At 40.9% G+C, this 23066-nt stretch overlaps 2 protein-coding genes across 3 annotated transcripts; one reads left to right on the top strand and one right to left on the bottom strand.

Moving 5' to 3' along the window:
* Nucleotides 1-946: 946 nt before the first annotated feature.
* Nucleotides 947-10353, bottom strand: LOC146498143 (angiopoietin-related protein 1-like). 2 transcript variants are annotated; one of them, XM_085141680.1, is made up of 5 exons: nucleotides 9764-10353; nucleotides 6207-7003; nucleotides 4277-4470; nucleotides 2924-3194; nucleotides 947-2108 (listed from the first exon to the last, which is right to left on the bottom strand). In XM_085141680.1, the coding sequence occupies exons 2-5, from the start codon at nucleotides 6991-6993 to the stop codon at nucleotides 1921-1923; spliced, it is 1440 nt and encodes a 479-aa protein (XP_084997806.1). In that variant the 5' UTR covers nucleotides 6994-7003; nucleotides 9764-10353; the 3' UTR covers nucleotides 947-1920. The 2 variants fall into 2 exon arrangements, with proteins under 2 accessions (XP_084997806.1, XP_084997804.1); XM_085141678.1 differs by having other exon boundaries at nucleotides 6207-7031; nucleotides 9764-10349.
* A 1860-nt stretch (nucleotides 10354-12213) lies between these two features.
* LOC146498142 (protein zyg-11 homolog) lies at nucleotides 12214-20881 on the top strand. The gene is made up of 14 exons (XM_085141675.1): nucleotides 12214-12464; nucleotides 12990-13155; nucleotides 13412-14211; nucleotides 14372-14512; nucleotides 16019-16195; nucleotides 16847-16911; nucleotides 17198-17297; nucleotides 17550-17600; nucleotides 17993-18154; nucleotides 18273-18320; nucleotides 18457-18657; nucleotides 18734-18786; nucleotides 19825-19922; nucleotides 20118-20881. The coding sequence occupies exons 1-14, from the start codon at nucleotides 12462-12464 to the stop codon at nucleotides 20297-20299; spliced, it is 2247 nt and encodes a 748-aa protein (XP_084997801.1). The 5' UTR covers nucleotides 12214-12461; the 3' UTR covers nucleotides 20300-20881.
* Nucleotides 20882-23066: the final 2185 nt, after the last annotated feature.

The following is a 23066-nucleotide window of genomic DNA, read 5'->3' as shown; positions in this document are numbered from 1 at the left end:
GCACTCGTTTGAATTAGCCGTGGAAAACAACTTTTAACCAGCAAGACAGAACAGGACTAATAATTAATAAGTCAAGTAAGCCTATTGAGTTGGTGAACAGATAAACCAGCCTATAAAAAGAGCTCTTTTGAAACCACTTGAACAAGAATGTCCCCTGAAGTGAACCCTAAATGTTCCCATTTAGTGACTGTTGGTTGTGTAATATTGTTCTGCCAAGCATTGTGACTCATTGGCTTTTATTGCTGTTTAATTTTAAGATTGTAATGCCATTTTTTTTTATTAGCGGCTGCTTTTTTTACATGTCCATAAACATGTTTCCCTGTCCAGCTGGGTTTGACCCGTGTTCCCGGTTCATATTTCATGCTTTATAAAAGTTTTTAAAGACATGGGTGTGCAGGCCATTGTGGTGGGTGAGCACAACATGTGAGCCTATTTTCAGATCCGAGACTACAGGCTGCTTGGCTTTAATGTGTTGTTGTGGATACAACAACTGGCTATTTCTTCAAATGCATCCCCATCATTTTACATCTCTGCAACCCCCTCCTCAGGGATGGTTTTCCTTAAAAGGATGCTGCTCTCCATCTATACCAGTGATTACAGGGTGCAGGGACGGGTGTCTTTGTTGAGAAGAGATTTTTTTAAATTACAAAAACATACAGTTCAAGCACTTTTGTGTGGAAAGAATGTACATTTCTCTGTGTTTAAAAAAAAAAAAAAGGTCGTGCGGGTAGGGGGCTGGTTGGGTGGCTGGAAAAAATAACTTGGAAATTTGGACCCATTCCATCCCAGTTCATCTCCTCCTCCCCTTCCTTCCCTCTATTTCTCTCTCCATCTCCGTCTGGCTTTCAGAAATGTGTTTCTCGTTGTCTGTCCCCATGCCTATGCCTAACTTTCAACACGCTCGGCTGGCATATTCTTCATGCTCGAAAACCACTCAAAACAAAACGGAAATCCATCTTTTTTATTCCCCCTCCCAACAATGATTGTATCACAGAGTCATACTGAAGTTTAATCAACAGCCAAATGAGAAAAACGTATAAAACAAATTTCCATACGTGTAAGCACACTTGGAGAATGATTGTCGCGTACAGTGCAGGAAATTAGTCCTATTTTCTTCAGGATCATTTACTATTTCCCTCAGGACACCTGGCCCCTTTCACTGTAATGATAACTTAATTATACACATAAATTATCCTTTCTGGTCTTCTGCACTCAAAGTACTTTAACATGCAGTATACAGGTCATTTTAAGTGTAGGGATTAAAAATAAAATCGCCACTCTTTCCATGTAATCAAACGTATAAACTCCAACTCATTAATGTGTTGCTCTTTCACATCTGGAAGTGAATACAGAGCCCAGATAAATCTATAACGTAGTAACAAAATATCTTTTCCAGCTACCAGCAACTATAGCAAGTTAAATGCCGTATACGTGTGTTTCCTCCAGACGTTTATGTTGGCGAGGTAGGACGAGCTGCATTAAGAGCCTGTGATGCTAACCGTGGGAATGAAATCACAGCCGCTGAAGTTCCTTTATGATGTGGCTTCTCTGCTCCATGAAGTCATATACTAATAAGAAAACTTTGTGGTTTCTTAATCAGAGACAGCTACCATTATTTTAGTGAAAAACGTAGGCATATACTCTTAATTCACCTTCTCGGTCATACACATTAGGTGGTTAAAGGAGCAGTATGGCTTCCTATGAGCAGTCATATAGGAATATGGTAAATCCGTCTATGTTTGAGTCAGCTATGATATCAAAAGGAGAACAAGCAGAATCTGTGTCTTTTATAGCAGAGAGTTCAGGTCACTGTCTGACGATTGGTAAACTCCATCTTCAAGCTAGGCTCAATGTAGACGGAGTCAAGTTTGCCCTGGCCTACATAGCTGCCCCTTGACCAGCCTGGCTTATGCATTCTTCTCAATCTATGGGCCTGATCAGCATGCGGACAGACTTCATCGAGTAGAAACCTCCGCCATAGTCGGCCCAGAAGATACCATCTTGGTATTTGCTACGGTAGACACCTCCGTTGTACCAGACACCGTTGAGATTGGTTTGGCCACATCCGTTGTACCACCAGCCTCCTTTATGAAAATGGGCACAATTACCTGCGAATGGGAAACAGAAGAATTGATTATCTTATTTGTTATTCTTCTCAGGGAGGTAATTAGCACTGCCCTATAGGAAACACTATAATTTAAAAAAATTATAAGTTTTTTTTCCCTTTTTGTTCTGTTTTTGTCCTTTTGTTATCTTGAGATTAGCGTTCTGTGTTGTGTATACACATATAACATAACATTGTATTGTATTGTGTTATCTTATACGTCTGTCAATGATGATGGATAGAAAAAGTATTTCTAGCGATGGAACCCAGTCTTTATTTTTTCTATCAAGTGAGAAAAATTGACTGTGATAGTAAAGCTTTTCTGAAAGCGACAAATATAGGACACCACGTGCTCATACAGTAGCCATGCCTTAAATCATACATTGCTTTCTAGTCTATTTTACAGTAATTGTAACCATATTTATGAAATGAGCATCTTGCTGTGATAAACAATATTTGAAACAAAGTATTGAGACCATAAACTAAATTAGGTGAAAATGTTTACTGAGGTAACTTTGTAAACTTGTAATCAGCTGCATTGCCCCCAGTTAGAAAGAATGCAAGTGTAAAGTACAGTTTTTTAGACCCATCCCATCTTTTACATATACCACTATGCACTGATATGAACAAACCTGGCCTCGTGTCAAAGTGTGTTCCCTTTTGAATCTGTTAGTCGATTCTGATATGTTTTGACCAATCAAGTAGGACCACTTAGACTGCAGATTCCAATAATTTAATGGTCTCAATTATTCAAAGAGAAAATGTATATTTCAACACTTCAGATAAGACTATGTGTGACAATCACACAGTATTGTTTACCTGAGAAAGCATCTTTGTCTCGATCCAGAGTAGTGAACTGTTTGCCGTTGTGGCTACTCAGAGAATCCCCAGCATTGCCCTGGTAGGTGCCCAGCCTCAGACGGTAGCCTTCGCTCTCTGGCTCCAAGTGGAAGCTGCTGTACTGAGCGTAAACCTTCTTGCCCATCCAGTCCTCCAGCTCCACTAGCAGCTTGTAGTCCCCCTGCCTTCCGAGGCCGTAGATGCCTTCTAGGCCGAGCCAGTACTCTCCGTCTATGTTGCCAAAGCCGCTCTGAGTCAAAGGAAGATTAAAAGGAAAGTTACAAAAAAGATCACAGAAAACAATGTACACTGTTTGTTCTGCGGTTACCCGTGGAGTTTAGAAACATGAGGATTATTTAGGAAAATAAAAAGGAGTTGTCGGCGATGATGAGTGACTGTCAGGGGAACAAATGAGAAAGGTCTTTCTCATGACATGATTCTGCAGAAAAGTGAAAATTAAAAAGGAAAAATAAATACATTGAGATATACGGATACCATCCTGCATTTGAAATTCCTGAGGAAGACATGCTGTAGAGTTTATGCTGGAAAAGCCATCTGTCTTCAAAATCCTCCTTCATTGCTCCTACCCCACAGCAATGATCTCTTGGATCATTGCTAATAGTGAAACTGGCCTGGCCACTTGTGTTGAAAAACCACCAGCCATCTATGTCTGGCTACATGCCGCCAGAACACTTCACGTGGTAAAAGAGGTTGAGGTTTGTGATTGCGGATTAGTTCGGGGAGCCAGCAAATGATGAATGATGTAGGCTTTGAGTTTGAGGCCTCCTCTGTGGTGTGTGTATGTGTGTGGTGGCTTTGTGGGAGAGTACAGAGGTAAATCAATGTTGGAAATTGCAATTTAGACTCCAGCCTTGACCTGGTTGAATGGAACTCCGGATTGCAGAGGCTGCCAGCAATGATGTACTCAATCTCAGTCTCACTTTGCTTTGATGAGGGGGCTCTATATAGTGTGGTGTAGTACTAACCATCCACCCAGGAAGGCGCTGTAGTAGAAGCAGTTTGGAAAGAATTTGGCTCCAGCTGAGCTGTGGAACATACCTTCCTAGTGGGACAGCTAATGTTTCATAATGGGAAAATAAAAAAGGATCTCCAACAAATGGTGCTGCTGACAGGGCATTATACCTTACAGTAAGTGAATACATGAAGATTCAGGCTCAGGGAATTGTTTCAAACACCCCAGTGGTTCCTCTAGATGGAACGTATAACAGCACATTGTTATCTCTGGATAGGCCAAGTATTTATTTGACAGCACTTTTAAAAGAAGAAAAGAAGGGGAAAGAGATGTGGCAGAGGAAGTGCAATAGTCATCACCTTGTAGTTTTCCCAGTTCCTGAAGAAGTTAACTGAACCATCCCTTCTGCTCTGGATGACAGTCCAGCCGCCATTGTCTATGTCCTGTTCACACCAGGCCTGCACTGGCCTCTCAGCTTCATCTGGTCTGATTAGGTACATGCCACTAGTGCTGTAGCCAGCCTCCTGTGCTGCAAGACAGTCTCTGAATGGGCCTGAGGGAAAAGAGAATAAGAGAGGATACAGTTGATAAAAGTAAGAGAGAACTAGAAAATCTAGCTCTATCAAGAAAGTAGAGAGCTGGACAAACATTCTACATTTTTGTAGGAAAAAAATCATCAGATTTACTAAAAACACATTTGTATATGCTTAGAAAAATCAAAGAGCTGAGAAAAAAAATCTGAAGGTGAGGTTTGTTAGGCTTTTTGAATTGTTAAGGAAACGGATGCTAGGCTAGTTAGCTTTTACCAGTACTGTTTGCTATTAGGTTCAGCCAGTAACTTATTTATGCTACATAAGAAACTGAATTGGACTTTAGAGCATCCAGTTCTTTTTTCCAATGCACAAAAATTAGAAAAAAAAACAAACAAAACAAAAACAAAACAAAACCCAAAAGAAATCAAATTTGCTTCAGCTTAGATTAACAAACTATCCTCAAGTTAGCCTAACCTAGCTAAGATGTAGTTAGCGTGGACTACTTTTTGTATAGGCCAACAGGGACCTTGCACTCCCTTAATCTGTGCTATCAGTAAAAACTGTTCTGTTGAGTTTATGAATACTGAATACAACATGATGCTCATTTTGTAAGTATGGCCCTGTTTGATATTGACAAGATTGCAAAGTGTAAATGCTCAGCTTGAGGCTTTAAAAGGACTTCACAAATCACTGGGTAACATTGCAGGCTACTCCTCTCTTTTTTTAATCCCATTTTGTTGGTAAGTGGTTTCAAATGTTACATTTTCACAAAGCACACTTCTCTAGAGAACAAAAGGTCAATTTTGACCAAACCTATCATCCAACCCCAATTGGGTTTCATAGGGCAGATTAAATTAGAGCACTGAGACAATGAGTTTACATTACAAGGAACGAAATGTCTGACAGAAAATGAAATATGCGGGAAAAAACAGTAAACACGGAAAAAAAAGTCACACAAGCATGCAGAGTAATATAAAACACATGTATTGTAGGTCTGCAAAGTTAACTACAGAGCAGTAGAAGAAAATTGGCCTATTAAGTCACTATAATAAGAAATAACTTTCCCTCATTTGAAGTAATAAAAAAGTAGATATCTTATTAACCTTTCTTTAATAATGTCTGCCCTTTCTCAAGCTAATTTAACATTCTCATTGTAAATTTTTTCATTGTTAGCAGGTGTAGAAGTGAGTTTACAGAAAGGATGAGGAAGTCGCTCACATTATGATAATAAGGTAAAGGTATAGTCCATTCACTTATATAACAGAATTACCTCTACTTTGTGGTTTGGACGGCCCCTGTAATGCCAGCCTGAGTTTTGTCTGCACTTCACATGCAGTTGCAGTTTTATGAAGGATCTTTTGCACACAGCTGCACTGAAGTTCAACACACTCTATTATTCTTGGGTGAAGGTAATTGAACTATCTGAGGGAGATCTGTTGATGAGCAAAATCTCACTGAATAGGACTTTCTTTGTTCTACTTTAGGTTGCATGCCTCTATTCAGACATTAGCGCATTTTTATTTCCATCCTGGTTTGTGTTCCTTCTGTTGAGGTGCGAGCTGAATTTACAAAATCTTTAACCTTTAGAAGTTGGGACACTGGCCCACCTGCAGCTGTGTTCAAAATTTTGGATTATTATTTTGTTGTGGTTGGCCTGTGAAGGCTGCTCTACATTTTACCATGACTGTGTTGGATATTTGGGACTGAAGCAGGGATTAAATGAATGGATTTGTGGATGGATGAGTAACTCTCTAACCTTCTGCGCTGAAGTTTCTCTGTGGAGGTTTCTGGGCTTCCAGGGTACCGCTTGTGGGTGACGGACCGGAACGAGAGCCTCGTTCCCGTGCAAACCTCTGGATTTCATTGGTGAAACGTGGCACATTGACTGGAATGTTCTCAGGCACCACCTGCACCAGTGGAGGTCCAAGAGGCGGATGCTCATGCCTACGACTATACACCTGCATACAGCGTTCTTCCAGTGCTCCTATAACCACTGACTGGTTATTCACTATGGCTGACAGGGCTGCATATTTGGCCTCCAGTTCCCTGTAACGGGATGCCAGGCGCAGCGACTCGGTGGTGGCGTTGAGGATGCGTGTCTCCAGCTGAGCCAGCTCCAGCGAGTTGTCCCTCTTCCGGATGATCTCATGAAGCAGCTGCATGTAGAGCTGGGTCACTCGGGAGTTCATGTTTCTGCTCTCTTTCCTCAACAGCTTCATCTCATTCACCAAGTTGCCATCGACGTCCACCACCAGCTTCAAAGTTTCCATCTCCCGACGCTGCTTAGACAGCAGGTCGCGCACCGAGGCCACATCCAGGCGTGTCACTCGATCCTTGTCGGTCGAATAACCACGGGTGGCACAGATGGGGCCTGTGATCTTCTGCTCGGGGACCAGGAAGGTGTAAGAGCACTTTTTGTTTTCTCCATTGGCCTCTGGGGCCCTTCTTATCCGGGAGAGGATGGGGTTCTTGGTAAAGGCTTGACTGTTGCTCCAGAGGGACAGACCAAGCAGAATAAATACGGTCCACATTCCAGGTCCCATGGTGTTTCCTCTATGCGTTATCAAAAAAACATACAGATCTATGAAAAGGAAAGAGAAACGCATTGCATACATAAGGAATTAGGTTGGTGTTATTCTAGAGTTTTCCATGAAAACACCATATTTGACCTGCAGCTCCTTGCAAATTCCCTGCCACAGATCTGGACATCAGTGGGTACCTTCTTCTAAAAAGACTTTGGTAGCATCAAAATAAACTGACTCCACTAGAGTTGGTTCAGATATTTATCTTTATCACTCATCTTTTTCCATTTGATCATCTTTCTAACAGGCAGACTACAAGAAAACTAAAGTTTTGCAGAGGCTCTCTTTTCTCCTTTGAATCTGTTTAATCCAGTGCGGCTGCAAAACTTAGTCAAAAAGCACCAATAACTAAATAGTTTTTACAAAAGTGAAAATTGAGATACACCTGTTTTCACGTACTAAGCTGTTTGTTCATCAGCAGGAATCTGTGTATTTAAAATCTCCTATTCTAAATACATTCCCTCGTGAGTTCTCTTTCTTACCACATTTGTATCAGGTGTCTGGGCGGGTGTGAACAAGTGCTGAGATCTGTTTTTAATATTTCAGTAGACCTCATGGCTCAGACCTTCTGCAAATCTCCCCTATAGTCTTTCACCATACCGGCACCAGCTTATGTGGATAAAACAGAAGAATCTGACAAAAGATTTAACTCCAAGTGAAAAAATTAAATTAAATTAAAATATACTTGAGAGAAAACTGTGTTACTGTGGCCATGGAGGATGCTGAATATGCCCCTGAATAGGGAAGCATCCAGCGGCAGTCTGCGTTTCATGAGGTGCAGACATTTTTAGTCTGGTAATGAGCAAAGAAAGCAGCAGGTGGTAGTCATTGGGTTTCTCTGACTCACTTTAACTTCTGCCATTTCTTCCTGGCTGCTAGAAAGCAGATACATTTGAGTTTTGGTGACAAATAAAATAAATTGGCATGTTTGATGAAGAGCAGAGTTTAAAAAAAAAGGGGGGGGGGGGAATTCCTGGGTTATGAGTAATGTTTTCCGGAGTCTATTTTTGGGAAGAAAGCTGGTGTTTTGATCTTATTGGTTTTGACAGCGCAACGAAAAGAAGCAGGGGTGGGCGCATGCTAAGTGAAAGATCCCTCCTTCTCATATTCAGTAACATGGCTTGGCTCTGGAAGTGGAGCAACAACAGCGTCAGGCTGACTTTGGCAGTCAAGCCAAATCCAACCAGAAGGCAGTCTGGTGGATGAGTTGAAGCTGAACCTTCAGCTGACACTTCTGACAGGCGCACGATATGAACTGCATCACGCTGATGCTCTGAAACACATCTGCTGAGGATTTTTACAGATGCCCACGAAGGCAGAAATTAATGATCGCGAGGCAGAGACAGCAGGGGCATTGAATCATTTCTGTGGCCTTAACTTGATGTTTAGTTGCATTGAAGAGCCCTGACCACAGTAAACGGGACCGATCCCAGAGCATTACCTAAGCTCAGAATGCTCCCGTAGCAGAATAGTACCCTTTTATCATCCTTGCAGGGAAAAAAAAACATGCTCGCCTCAAGGGAAAGTTTTTTGTGTTCTCATGAAGCACAAAGACTCATTGATAGAAATAAAGCTTTGGCTTGTTTTAGCTTTTACATATGGAACTAGCTTCTGTTTATTCGGCATAGATCACAAACCATATGATGGGAAAGGAAAAGGCGCTTTAATGAAAGTGGCCCATGTGTCGGGCTTCAAAAACACCTTGGCACAGGCAGTCAGTTATCATTACTCAGAGAGTGCATTTTTCCTGTCTTTCTGTAGTCACCGGTCATCCCTCCCTTCAATAGCTAAGGCTCAGCAATTGGCCCATCTGTATGTCTCCAACACCACAATATGAATCTCACAGACTCTGGTCTGACAGGAGTGACAGTGTTTACATAGAGGCTCCTCAGCCGCAGCTGTGAATCTCATCTGCAGTTATTACCACCAGGTTTCTCTCTGTCGTTCACACCCTGCTGGTCTTCATCAACTCGGCCACAGCATTCATTTTTCTCTCCCTCTTTTTTTCACTTATTAAAAGGGTATTTTCACCTCTACGTTCATTGGTCAGAGCCAGACCTGACCAGATCCAGCCACCTCATCTATATTAATACAGTCCTTTGCAACCAGACGGGTCAAACTTTGCGGTGGCTGGTTTTCCCCAGCGGAGAAGAGAACTAGGAGGACTCTGCCAAATGGCCCACTAACTCTAAGTGGCACCACTGTGTGCTGGTAAGCTCCTCGATTAAAGGATTTTCTTTTATATATCTGTGAACACAGCGTACGAGTCCCTACGGTCCCATCAAACTGGTTATACCAACATACAGAATATATTATGGCAAATCGCATATCCCTCCTTTTTATCCCACTCAAACTTTGTTGTGGCTTTTGCTCGGAGCCAGCAGATTTCTTTCAGGATTAGACCACAAGTTATTCCGACGGTGCCACTGATTAAGTCTGTCTGCTAAAGAGACAACATTAAACATGAGCATTAAACATGGTGAATGGGGCCAAGTGGTTCACATTAGACATATTTCCTTTAGGAGATTAACAGTCCTTCCATGGATCCTTCTAAAGCCATCGGAAGAAGAAGATTTATACTCAGTACATTGCATTTAATTCTGTGTTTTGCATTCATCAAAGATCTACAGATTCAATAATAAGCATATAGTTCAAAAATACACATACTGTCACATCAGTTTCTGAAACTTCACATGCCACTCTGAGATCTTAAAACAGGCAAAAGTCTAACCTGTGTCAGTGAGATCAATCAGTGGTCCAAGAGCTGCAGGTAGAACCCAGCTCGGTGTCTCACGCGTGCCTGCTCTGATGGTTCTCCATTCCCATCTCCTCACTCCCAGTCTCCCTCTGACTTTGCTCTCATTGAGATTAACGGCCTGCACACTATGCTATGGCACCAGCAGAAACTGTCAACTGGAAGAGGACACTGGAGGGTGGTCCATATACAGAACGAGAGGGGCTGATGGTGTGATTTTTTTTCCCCTCCTGTAGTCTGAGTAGAGGCTTTGGCCCTGCCTTCCTCCTCTGATGTCAGTTTGGGGAAAAGACTCCTCCTAATATAAAGTTTCACCACAAAGTGATGAATGCACTTGGCTGTGAGTCAGTTACTGGTGAAGGCACATGCAAAAAACAATCTTTCTGCCATCTTTTAAATCCTAACAAGATCTGGTTTGCAGGGTTAGTTGGTCTCCTACACACAAAACATGCCAGTCAGGCTTGAAAGCTGATGGACTTTTTCCTTTTCTCCCTCTCACTCACATATTCATCTGTCAGTTTCATTCACCTAACTACTTCTCACAGTCTGCTTACTCCACGCAAATCTGTTTCCTATCAACTCAAATCTAATGACTGAGTGATTCTGGCGATCCAGTAGCTCTAGCATAATAATACGAGGTCTGTTTTTTGGATGCGAGTGCTTCTCTCGTGTTTACTCCCTATATGGGATGTGTGTTCCTCCAGAGGCAATCCAAGAGCTATTGGCAGCTGTGCTTATTTGGTATGAGGATAATATGCACAGGGCTTTGCAAACAAAAAAGAACGCCCCTCAGCTAAATGTTTTGGACCGGAGAGGAAGCACAGGCTTTGAAGCATGGGGATTCTCTGTGTGGGGAGGCATACTTCAGCATGTGGGAGGACAGTATTGTTTCTGAGCAATCAAGACAGGATTCATATTGTAGAAATGTGTCTGTGTAGAAGTGTGTGGGTGCTTGTGTGTGACGCACACATGTGTGAGGGCATATGTTTGTTTGTGCGTGATCGACATAGTGAGTCTCACTGCAGTGGGTGAAACTGAAAAATTACAGCAAACAGGAATGAAAAATCTTTATTTTTAAAAATGTTTTTGAAATCTGAAAATCTGAAAAGGAAAAAGCTTTTTTAATAATATTTTTTTTAAATCTTTAATTTGTAAATAAATTGTTTTAGCCTTGGTAATACCAGATTTCTGAGCAAGTAAAATCATATCAGTGAATAAAACTAAATAATTCTAAATTTGTTCATTATTTTGAAATAATTTTGCAGTAAGTCTGAAGACATCAAAGTGACTTTGCTACTTTTCAAAATAAAAAGAATTATTCAAATATATTATGAAAACAGACATTACTCTTTGAGCAAAATGCTCCTCATAATTTTCCCGTTTCTCTGAGTTAACATGATGTTTTACTACAGACTCCACAGCGGTTACCAAACTTTTTCTAACACGTGCCATTTCAGAAGCTGAAAAAATGTCCTGCAGAATCAATAATTTAAGACCCATATTCCATTATTATTATCAACCTTTAACAATAAAACATGGTAAGCATAATAACATCTGCAAACTCTTTTAAACTCTAAACAAATCACCTGGTCTTCCATGCTCCACCTGAAGTGGCTCACTGCTCAAATTTCTGAAAACCAAGTATATGTAAAGTATATATTCTGGAGGCACATAATGGAGTTTCATCCTTTGTATCTGTGGATAATTTCTGTGAAAGTTCACTTTGAACTTCGAGACTTAAGCTGTCACTGTGGTAAAAAATAAAATCCACCCCTCTCTGTGAGCCCCTCCTTGTGGCCGAACTACTCTACTACCACCCAGCTTCACCTTCGCAAATACCATAATTGTACCAGTTTATTCTGAATGAAGATATGAAGATGCATGAAAGCAGATAAAAACAAAAACACAATAACAAAAATCCCAGATAAACTAAAAGAATATATTTCTTAATGAGTCTGAGGAGTAAAAGAACTGACAGACTCCACAAAAATATCCATTTTTTTTTTTTATCAGACTAAGTACCTGGTTTATGTGTTTGTGTGTAAGCATATGCTTTGTGGCTATGTAAATGTGGAAGGCTGTATTCAGTCCAAAAAGTAATAGATAGCTATTTTATATTATTTACATGTTCATATTCCTATTCAACAAGAAAAATGAGAGGCACTTTGGGTTGCCCCAAGACCTAAAGAAGGTAGGGGGAAATACTGGTCTAGTGGAAAGTTGGAGAATACATATGCGATCAAATCAAAGGGAGAGGGAAAAATATATATATATTTTATTTTTTAAGACCCAGTCCACAGTAATCGTAACACTTAAAGTCACCATCCAAGTCTCACTATTTAGAATCTATGCAATACCTCCAAAGACACTTCTCTAAGCTTGTAATTGATACAGCGTTTAATCCCCTACAATCACAGACACTGCGCCAAGCCCTCGGTGACGTCATGCGGCTTGACCAATCACAAGCTGGACATTGACAGTTGACACTTGTGGTTTGACGTCTGGCGAAAAACTGTAGCGACTTTAATCTAAACAGAGGAGCGTTTGATTAGCTGTCATTCGTTTAAAGGGAAGGAAATGAATAAATAATCAGAGTAACATGTTTTAAAAAGCAGGTGAACGAAGTGTTGCTGTTACTTTTTTCATTTTTCCTGCGGACTTCTCACTTTCAAGCATGGTGAGTTTGACCCCATTCCCTTCCATGTAATGTCGCCAGGGTTTTATTTTCGTGCACATCGACTCTGTGACAAGCACTCGGCTGTTGTGTAGAGCCGTGGAAGCAACAGTTGTTATTGTCCACTTTGCCCTCCAGAAAGCGGTGGGGTCGAGGCGATTTAAACAGGCTTTGCTCCTGAGCGGAGACTCATCTGTGGCGGATAAAATTAGACTAAGGTTAGAGATCCGTGTCTCTGTAGATCCGCTGAGGCCTGAGGAAGACCACACAGACAACTGGAGGGTCTATGTAGGCTTAAATGCAATTAGAATAAACTGAAACCTCTTAATATGACATTTACGTCACAGAATTATGAATTATGACATATAATAAAACTTGCACTGTTGTATTTTGGCCAGATCACATGGAATATTATGTAAAGTTTTTCCTCTAATTTGAGTCAGTGAGATTTCTTTGAAGTGAGTATATGAGCATATACTTCTTCTGTGGCGTGTGTGATTATTGTGATACATGGTGATGTTGTTGCAGGATGCAGAGGGCCCCCCGATGCTTTGTGACCTCTGCTTGGCTCAGGTGTGCCAGAGCTTGAGCTCTCTGTGCAGCATGCGAGCAGACGGCTCCATGAGCCTCATCTGGGCCCCGGTCTTCCCGCAGGAGACTGCTGACCAGCTTCTGAATCTCATGGCAGCTAAAGGTAGGTCAGAAAATAAAACGGCTCTGCAAACATCAATTTTCTACCGCTACTGAGTGGTCGCAGTTGTTTGGCAAACTGAAGGAAAGAAAAATTATTCCAAAGCATTGAAGGTGAAGTGATTTATTAGTTCGCAGTAAACAGAGGTTTCAGTTTGTCATATTGCAAGAGTAGGAAAGGTATATTCCACAAACATAAATATGGCTTAACCAATGCTTCTTTTTCCTACAATATCCCTATGTTTGTTTCTTCCCATAAGAGATACTGAATGACACAACTGTTGGGATTTTCCGAAACTGCAAAGAACTCCGTCTGCGCCGAGCCTCCATTCAGAGCTGTCCACTGTCTGCAGAAGCTTTCCGCCTGGCTCTTTGCCCTCACCGGCTCCTGGAACTAGATGCCTCCTGGGTCTCTGGTGGTCTTACTGGGGCTGACATTGTCTCAGGCTTGGCCTCCAACCCAGAATGCAGATCCAGCCTGCAGAGGTTGTCCCTCAATGGTTTACGTCTGGACTGGGAGTCTTTAGAGGCAAATGGTGGGATCCATGTTGGCTTCAGCTCCTTGCGGGGCCTTAGAATGCTAAACCTTGCCAACACAGACCTAAATGATGCTGCCCTTGAGGATATCTGCAATCTCCCTCACCTGGAGACGCTGGATATTTCTTGCAGTGCTATCTCTAAGCTCACTGCACTTCTTGACTGCAAAAACACCCTGAGATCCCTTATTGCCCACAGGCTTCGGCACCTGGATATGTCCCCTGCCCAGCTGCTCTTTGTCTTTAGCCAGCTTCATGCTCTCAAGCATCTGGACTTTTCAGAGGACCACTTCTCTGTAGATGACAGCGATGGAAGAGATGGAGATGAGACAGTGCGGCAGCTTCTGGAGGGGAGTCCCCAGGTCCTCCCATCACTAGTTTCTTTAGATATCTCTGGTCGGAAGAGAATCAGTGAAGCTGCAATCAGAAGCTTTGTGGAATCCAGAAGTGGACTGGTCTTTTTGGGCCTGCTAGCCACTGGGGTTAGCTCCTGTGACTTCTTTTCTACACAGAAAAGCCTAAAAGTAAGAATCTTTTACTACCCAGGGAATGCAATGGTAGAAATACAAGCCTGATTACTGCACAAGCTTCTCATTTATTTTTGACTTGAGGCTCTGTTTGTACTCTTTCTGAATTTTCCCACTGCATTTCCTCTTTCTGTAATGCTGCTGAATGTGTGTCCAGGTAACAGGAGAGGCTGATGAGAACCAGGTGTGTGAGGCACTCAGAAGGTACAGAGACCGCGAGTGTTTCATACGAGAGGCCCTTGTCCATCTCTACAGTCTAACCACTGACACTGACAAACCACAGCCAGACGTGCTGAAGGTGTTGTGGTCTGCATTGCTTCCCGACATGTCTTTAGTTAACCTGTGCAATGATTTGTTTGATTGGGTGGTAACAGAAAATCAGTTGGCTATTTTGTTCAGTTTAGGAGAAGCAAAAACTTACCATAAGTAAGATTTTACTGTAGTATCTCCCTTTGTTCTCCATTGTATGAGATCTTTTCCCTTGTTCATTAATTTCTTTTTTAAAAACAGTACTGTCACTGAAACTAGCATTTCCTTTTTTTTTAACTAAGACCTTGCCAAGAGAAACAGCATATGCAGAGACCAATGCAAACATTCACACCATATCTCAAAGTACATGATTTATTGAAATAAAGAAAAAAGTAATATGAATAATCTTTTTTTTCTCAAAAATCTTTGGTTCTTTGGTGTTTTAAACCACTTTCCTAATTTACAGCTTTAATGTCCTGTGAATTGTGGATATTGAAGAGAAGAGGTGGTGAGGCAGTTTAAATTACAGCCTTGATGTTAAATAGTACAGTCCAACTGTACAGATGAATTGGTTGAATAGAGCTGAGAATTGAACAAAAGAACATGCAGATTGGATATTGCTTTCATTACTTTTTCAAAAACACATACTTGTGTAATAATGATCTACAAAATGATTCCCAAATGAGGTACAGTACCACAGAGAGTACTTCTGCAAGTATAGCAAAATTAGCACAACTGCTAACACTGACCTAAAAAAAAACCTGAATCAAAGAATTTGGTACAAAATTATATCATTAATATAAAAATTAGCTAATTGTATGTAAGCTATTTTAATTTTTTTGCTAAACCAAAGCGATAAAGAGTTGAAATGTAGGAGCTAGCTAAAAGTTTTAGTAAATATCTGTATAATATTTTGGTGAAGTGTTAGTTAAACTATAGCCTAACGTGGTTGAGTAAAATAAATTAGCTACATGAAATTCTTGATGCAAAGTTATGAAGTATTTAAATATGGCTAGCAGTTATATTCGTAGCATAGTGTGTAGCTAGCTACGATTAGCCACTTGTGTTAGCTAGTCTTATTAGCTATTTATTTATAATTTTAGAGCTAGCTAAAGTTATGAATAAAAATTAATAAATAGTTTTGAAAAAAGTAACAGGTAAACTGTAAGTTAAGATTATGAATTGAAAGTTTAAATTGCAATGTAAACGTATGGATTAATAGTTAATATTTTTAGCTATCAGTATAAATGAAATTGGTAGCTAAAAGGACAAACGTAAAGTTATTGGTCACTAAGTGTCAAGTGAAATGAATAGTTGTTACAATGAGTCGACCTCATAGTAGTGAATGGTTGACATTGTGAACTTATAGTGATGATGGTTAAAACAATTAGCTGATTTAGTTTATTGTTCAGTTTAAAATAAGTGCAAATGAACATAGATTGGTGCCTTTTTTTATTTATTTATTTTTATAAAAGACAGTGACAGTGCTCTGACTATATTTCAGATAAAAAATGTTGGGCACCACTAATATAATGGATATTTTGTTGTCCTATAGCTGGTGGTGAGTGGTATGCAGAGGCACCCCACCTCCTTGCACATCCACCTGGTCGCCACAGCGTGTGTGTTCAACCTGACCACTCAGGACTTGGCACAGGCCATGCCCATCAGCTTGCTCAGCTCTACTGTCACCCAACTGTTAAACACCATGAAGAATTTCCCCAACCACCAGCAGGTCAGGAGTATGCTCAGTGCCTCGAAGGCTTTCACTAAGCATGTGGTATGTGCTCTACTTGCCTTTGGGTTCACTACTAATATTAGGTGTTTTAGGAGTTTAAAAACTTGGTTTCCACAAAAGGTTTTTGTATTAATCTTCTGGTGAGAGTGTGTGTATGTGTGTGCACGCCAAAATTTCAGACTTATGATATCAACTTTTCCTCATTTTGCCTTCCCTACCTGCTGCCAGGTCATAGCCTCCTTTCCACTAGCAGTGTGTGCTTCCCAGCAAGCATGGGTCAAAGTTGAAAGATGCTGAACCCGCAAATGCTCCTTAGCTGTGCATTTGCTTTGCGCAGCAGCAAAGTGCTGTTGCGTGGTGCAAGCTATTGAAGATAATGGATGCACTGAAAAACCATTATTTCAGGTAATGGATGGATTTCAGTGCATGCCCCATCCTTTGTGAAAGCCACCATCAGATTTTAGAATCATAATATCATGTAGTTGTATACCAGCAAAAGGTGGCACTCAATGGTTTTGTTCTAGCTGAGTTGCTATTCACCAGAATCCAACTTAATTCCTGACAGAATTAAGACCTAATCCTGACTGTAGTTGTAGTTGCTCTATAATACCCCATACTTCAATTCATGAAGTGTTACCGTCTCTCCAGGTGCAAAAGAACTGTCTGCTGGCCCTCTGCAGTGACTACATCCTCCAGGAGGTTCCTTTTGACAAGTTAGTTTACTTTCCGTCAGTCGTAATATGATCTTTGAGTCCATTGGTCTGGCAGTAGCCAAAATAATCAGTGCACGCATAGAGTGGCACTGTAGTGTTTTTCCATCAGATTGGAATCCAGCTGAGTTGTGTTTTTTTTTTTTTTTCTGAACTGCAACTGCCAAAAGAAATAGTTCTTCCAGATGTTAAACCAAAGCAGTGAACTTTTCACAAGGTTTTGCTGTGCATCACTGGTGTATTTTTGTAATACTGTGTTCCTTATATCCACGCTGTTATCATGCTTCAGGTATTTAGCGGCAATGCTGGTGATTAACTGGCTGAGCAGCCACGAGGATCCGACCCTGCAGAGGATGGCTGTGGCTGTCATCTCCATTCTGGTGGCCAAGGTCAAGACTTTTCTCGCTCGCTGTGCATTAGTCTGCTGCTGGAAAATAGTGGTGGCACCTTTTAATCCTACCTGTTGAGAGCTAACCCTTTGACACTTATTTCAGCGAGCGGCTTTATGCTTTCATTTAGTCCAGTTAAATGTGGACAATTTTCCTGTGGGATAAAAGTACCCTCTTGTTTTAGACTGACATTTAGAAGAATGGATAAAAAACCCTTAAAAGAAGCACTCATCCATTTGTTTTTATGTGCAGTTGTCCACAGAGGAGATGGCACAATTCAGCAAGGATATCTTTATAATGAAGGTACATTAAGGCTCTCAGGGTACCGGCTTAGCACGGGTTTATTTCTAATTCTCTCCCTGTGTTTTTCTTTCCCTCACCGTCTTTCTCACCTGTCCATTTACAGTTACTTAATGCATACACGTCTCTACTCGATGCCCTTGTCATTCCATCGCTTAATGCACGCCTACGCCTCAATTTGCTCTTTCTCTGCTTCTCAGTCACTTCGTCTTGCTCTCCACACTTAGTCATCCTCTTTTGCTCTATGTCTAAAGCTACACATTAGTATGCTATGTGTACAATATTTCTCCTATATATTTATTTATTCTACAAAAAAAAGTAATCTCCCATTTTCTCTCCCCCTCTGTGCTTTTCCACGATCTCATATTTCCTCTTCTTGTTGTCTCTGTTAACAGCAGCTGCTGGCTATTGTGCAGCAGAAAGCCATGGTTGGAGTTGTCGACTCCACTCTGAAGTTTGCCCTGAGTGCTCTGTGGAACCTGACGGATGAAATGCCAGTAGCAGCGCGCAATTTCATTGAGTGCCGGGGCTTGGAGCTGTACGAGGAGGTTCTGGAGGTAAAGGAGACCAGAAAATATAACAATAGACACACTGATTAAAAATGAACCCTCACAAAGAGAGACGTTCACATAAGAGTGTATGTTTCCTCTCATGCTGTTCCCTTTTGCTTTGCAGTCCTACTACGCTGAACCTTCTATTCAGCAGAAAGTTCTTGGCCTTCTGGTGGGTAGTGTATATACTTTTAAATGAAGTCATCTGTAGGCAGCTGTAATCATACACAAAACAGTTCCTGTGTTATGCTTGCCTTTTATATTATGTTTTTGCAGTCACTGCTATAATTGGTCTCCCTGAATTGCAGAACAACATTGCTGAGGTGGAGGAGTTGCAGGCTGATCTGATGGAGGAGGACCTTTTGGAGCACATTCTCAGTCTCTTGCAGGACTCTCAGGTGGATGTGGGGGTTCGCTACTTTGCAGGGGGGATACTGGCACACCTTGCTTCCAGACCAGATGCCTGGACCCTGGAAAATGAGTTGCGCAGCACCGTACTGAAGCAGCTGGTGTGTGTGTGTTTTGAATGCTGCTTTTCACGTAAGATCTACCACATTTTTTGAATATGCCTTTCTGTCTCGGCAGCATGATTCCATCATGACGTGGACCCATCTTGAGAGGGAGATGGTGTCTTACAGGTGAGAGAATAGCAAAGACAGAACAGAAATCTGTAAAGAGAATAAAATTAGTCTGAGTTTGACATCAGACATGAGCTACATGCTGAACAACACTTTATTTAAACACTTTCCCATTAATTAGGTTACACATGTTACATTCTCTTTAGATCACTCAACATTTGCACAGTTTTTTCCCAGTTTAATCAGTGGAATACAAGCCTGATCTTAAACACCATGGACAGTTCCTTTTAACAGTTTTTACCTCTCAGCCTGAAACACTTGGGACATTAACTGGGTTAACCAGGTGGGCAGCAGTGATGACAACCAACTTGATGATAACTCTGATAGCTTTGAATATCAGCAGCCTTGACCTCATGATTAAGGTAAGACTTCAAGGTCAGAGGTCAAGTTTAGTGAACACAGTAGCTTGAGAAGGAGGTCATGTAGGATCTTTTAAACCATGCCTATAGGTATATTTACTCAGGAAGGATATCGTATAGGCTTCTCATATGACAGCATAGCTGCATCTACTGACAATCTCTGATACTTTTGGATTTTGCAACTTTAATATAATTCATTCATTGTTTTCTCAATGGTGCAGCTATACCAACACCACTGTTTCAGCGTTTTAGATAAAATGACTTTTCCCCATTTGGCATTCATTACATTTTCTTAGTGATAATAACCCTTCTGCTGTAGCTGTATGGATTTTCCAGACAGGCACAATTTGATAGCTGAAGTCTTAAAAGATGACCTGGTAATTATGTGTTATAAAACTTGTCTTTCCACTAGATTTATGGCAGCTAAAGATTCGACTGCCAGGAGCCTGAGGGGCATCACTGGCACTTGCCAGTTTGGTTTTGTTGTTGTTGTTTGTTTCTTTTTTTTCTGCTGAGTTATACCCAGAATTCTACCATAATTGCTACAGAAAGCTCAGACATCACAAGAAAACGTCCTAAATATGATTGAGAATCATTTCTGCATCACCATAGCTCACATACTCAGCTGGATTGCATCGGGGACAAACAAAAACTGGGTTATTTGATGTCCATGTTTCAGGTCGTTCCATCCTTTTTGCCCTCTGCTTCAAACTTGTCAGCCCGCAGGCGTGCAGCTGTGGGCAGTCTGGGCCATACATCTGGTCTGCACTCAAAACAGTAAGACACACACACAAACACAGCTGTAGGGATCCAAGGACGGTTACACTATCGGCGTGATGGGTTGATCTGAAACAATTGTTTTATTCATGCTAAAATATGATCATATTTTATAGGCTGTTTGGTTTATTAATAGTCTTGAGCTCTCTCCCACTTTCATCTTTTTATCGCTTCTCCTCTCCTCAATCCATCCAGCTTCACACTACAGCAGCATGCTGGAGAAGGAAGGCCTGACTGAACTTCTGAAAGCTTTGGCTGCACATCCCAGCACACACAGTGACATTAAAGGACTATCAGACAGCATCTTGAGCATGGTTGAGCAACATCAGATTCATGCGGGAGCATTCAACAATCAGACGGAACCTCAAAGCTCTTGACAGAAGTGTTAAAAAAAGAATTTTACTTGATTTGCTATCTTTGACCTATATCTGAAATATGCTAGATATATAGTTGCAGAAAAAGCAGAGGCAGTATCAAGGTGCAGACACTTAATGCTAATCATCTGGAAACATATTTAATAGAATAAACCACATAATGCATAATATTTATTTCATATGGACAGTGTATTTGCTTGATGTAATATGTTATTTGTGTTATCTATTTTTTAAACTGTTTACTTACTTTGAAACCAGAGTTGTTGTTTACAGAGCGAATGTTCTACTTTGACATGTGCACTGTTTTTAGTCTACATTGATAATGGGCTGAACAGCAAAGAAGCTTAAGAAAAGGAAGTACAGCTAAAAATGGATTGACTTAAGGTTTTAATTTCAAAACCTGTCACTAGGGGGTGCTTTAGTACTGTATTTTTGGGACTGTTTTGCCCTTAACATGTATTTGTGTAAATTATTTAGGCACTAAATGTACGGATTCCAGGTCATCATCATGTGATAGGTGGCTAGGTACCAGCAGGCATAACCTGCTGTTTATCTGTTTTTCTCTCCTCTTCGTATTTTTCTGTTCTCTCGCACACTGTCGCTCTCTCTGAAGCTGAATTCATTATGTTTTATGTAATACAGCTGGAGGACAGAACTGCTTGTAGGCATCGAGAGTGTCTATTATAAATTGTTCTATTAATAATTCCTTTTGAGAAGTAAATTTAAAAAGCTCACGTGAATATTTGACTATTACCAGGCTGCTCAACTTTTTAAGTGTCAATTTGCTTCGATTCATCTGTTTAAAAAAAATCCCAGCAGGAATTTAAAAGTATTTATTAAAAATAATATAATGTTGTGATTCAGCCAGGTTTCTCATTTCCTTGGAAGGGGTGGGTTATTCTGTACGCTTGAAAACGGGAACCAGATCTGATCCAGAGCCAGCATTTAACACAGACTCGCCTTCTAAACTTTAAACTCACAGTGGCAGCCCTGTGGGATTACAAGTTAAAGTGCCAACAGCCAGAGAGGTGTGAAGTTCAAGTCATGAGAAGGATGGACAAACAGCACTTCTCTCGAGGGTTTTTATTACAGTTGTGCTGTTACTCTATAGCGTAGAACTCCACTTCCACACAGGAAAAGATGGCATGTGATGAGGTAAAGTGACTGGAGAGAACCGAAGGACAACAGCGCTGTGCACTGTTACAGGTCTAAAGTTTCTTTCTGTTGCTTGAGGAACCTATCAATATTTAAGTGACATGAGGAAGAAGCAGACAGAAGGATATCAAACGGACAAAAGCAAGGGAGGAAACATGGAAATAGTTTGTAAAAAAGAAGACGAAAAAAGCTGAGACAGGGCAAACGAAAGTCTAATTTGGTTAATTAACAAGAAGTCAGTAAGATGATTATGTATAAAGAGAGCTTCCTAAAGTGACTGATTATCTTTACTATTTGTAAGAAGTAAAGACGGAAAGGGGTTCATGGCTCGTGCTTGATTCACGATTCATGACTTTGTGAAATCATATGGAGGTTTCTTTTAAAAAGAAATTAACTGAAGTCAAATCCACAATTGAATGACTGTATTCACTGGGCTGACTGAATTAAAAATGGACATGATTCTGTCAGGCAAAATTAGTGTATGTGATATATTATTGATGGTAGACTATAGTGTTTGCTAGATGTCAAGTGTTGGAATACAGAAATTCTGGAGTTTCAAAATTGACCCAGGTGTCTCCGAAGATTCAAGCCCAAGATTCTTCATTCAGGTGTCAAAGTTATGGAGCTAATACTGATTCAACTTGAAGACTATTGACTGTTTACTGTGAAAGTACAGGAACACAGTACCTTTTGGGCATGCCAACCTTTGTCCTTGACCCTCACTTGATCCCTGAAATTCCTTCTCTGTGTCTCTCAGTTGCTTTCACCTCCAGCCTCATAATGTGCCTGGACTCCTATCCTTGAGTGTTTTGTGCAAAGATGTCCAAGAGGTGTTTTTAGATGTGAAAATGCACACACATACAGTGCAAGCAATCCTGAAGGTCACTACATTATTTCATTTGCTCCATAGATTGAAGTATTAAAGCAAAAATTTGCAAGACTGTCAGTGCTAGAAGCCGTTAATGTACAGTATATGAATTAGATATGAAGCTTTTTTGTATTAAGCTAAGCTTAACTCATTGTTGGTATTTATCAGACAGCAAGAAAGTATTCCGTTCAGAGAAAGAGAGAAGGGTGGAGATTGGCAAAAAGCTAGAAATAGGCACGTCAATAGGGAAAATGGCAGGTGCAGATATTTCTGGCCATATGACCAAAATATATAAGAGACGTATAAAGCAAGGGAGGGATAAAGAGACATTTGAGAGATAAGAAGAACAGAGCCAGTCAAATGAAAATTAAAGTCCCTTTCATGCCAGTTGTATGTGCAAAAAATACCACAGACCAGTTTGCAAAGTGCCTGTCTCAGTCTGAAATACCATTGTGCTGCTTTTGAGTTGGAGCTTAGTGTGAGTAAGCATCTCGTTATCTCACTTGTGCAGCCAGCTCCGTTGGATTAAAACAACTGTGCCTTGGTCCGGGTGCCCAGAATACACAAATGTAAAATGCAACACATCTCCAGCTGCGAATGTCTGCGTGCCTGTTCACTTGTGTGCGACGGTCTCTGCAGTGCATATGTGCCTATTGGCTTTACGGGTTTTTGACTTGGAAGCTAATTAGACACCGACTAGCCTTCTACGTACCCACAGAGCAAGAGCGGAAGAAAACACGTTTCAAG

The sequence above is a fragment of the Neolamprologus multifasciatus genome, chromosome 18 (genome assembly GCF_963576455.1).
Source record: "Neolamprologus multifasciatus chromosome 18, fNeoMul1.2, whole genome shotgun sequence".
Lineage (NCBI taxonomy): Eukaryota > Metazoa > Chordata > Actinopteri > Cichliformes > Cichlidae > Neolamprologus > Neolamprologus multifasciatus.
The sequence above is the reverse complement of the archived record's forward strand: the minus strand, read 5'-3'. Positions and strand labels throughout refer to the sequence as shown.

Excerpts from the sequence above, each read along its gene's own strand:
- LOC146498142 (XM_085141675.1), top strand. Across the intron at positions 16,912-17,197 it reads CAGGAGGTTCCTTTTGACAA|GTATTTAGCGGCAATGCTGG; the intron begins GTTAGTTTACTT and ends ATCATGCTTCAG. Across the intron at positions 18,155-18,272 it reads TGTACGAGGAGGTTCTGGAG|TCCTACTACGCTGAACCTTC; the intron begins GTAAAGGAGACC and ends TTTGCTTTGCAG.
- LOC146498143 (XM_085141680.1), bottom strand. The coding sequence starts at position 6,993 with ATGGGACCTGGAATGTGGACCGTATTTATTCTGCTTGGTCTGTCCCTC. Across the intron at positions 3,195-4,276 it reads GGAACTGGGAAAACTACAAG|AGCGGCTTTGGCAACATAGA; the intron begins GTGATGACTATT and ends CCTTTGACTCAG. Across the intron at positions 2,109-2,923 it reads AGACAAAGATGCTTTCTCAG|GTAATTGTGCCCATTTTCAT; the intron begins GTAAACAATACT and ends TCCCATTCGCAG.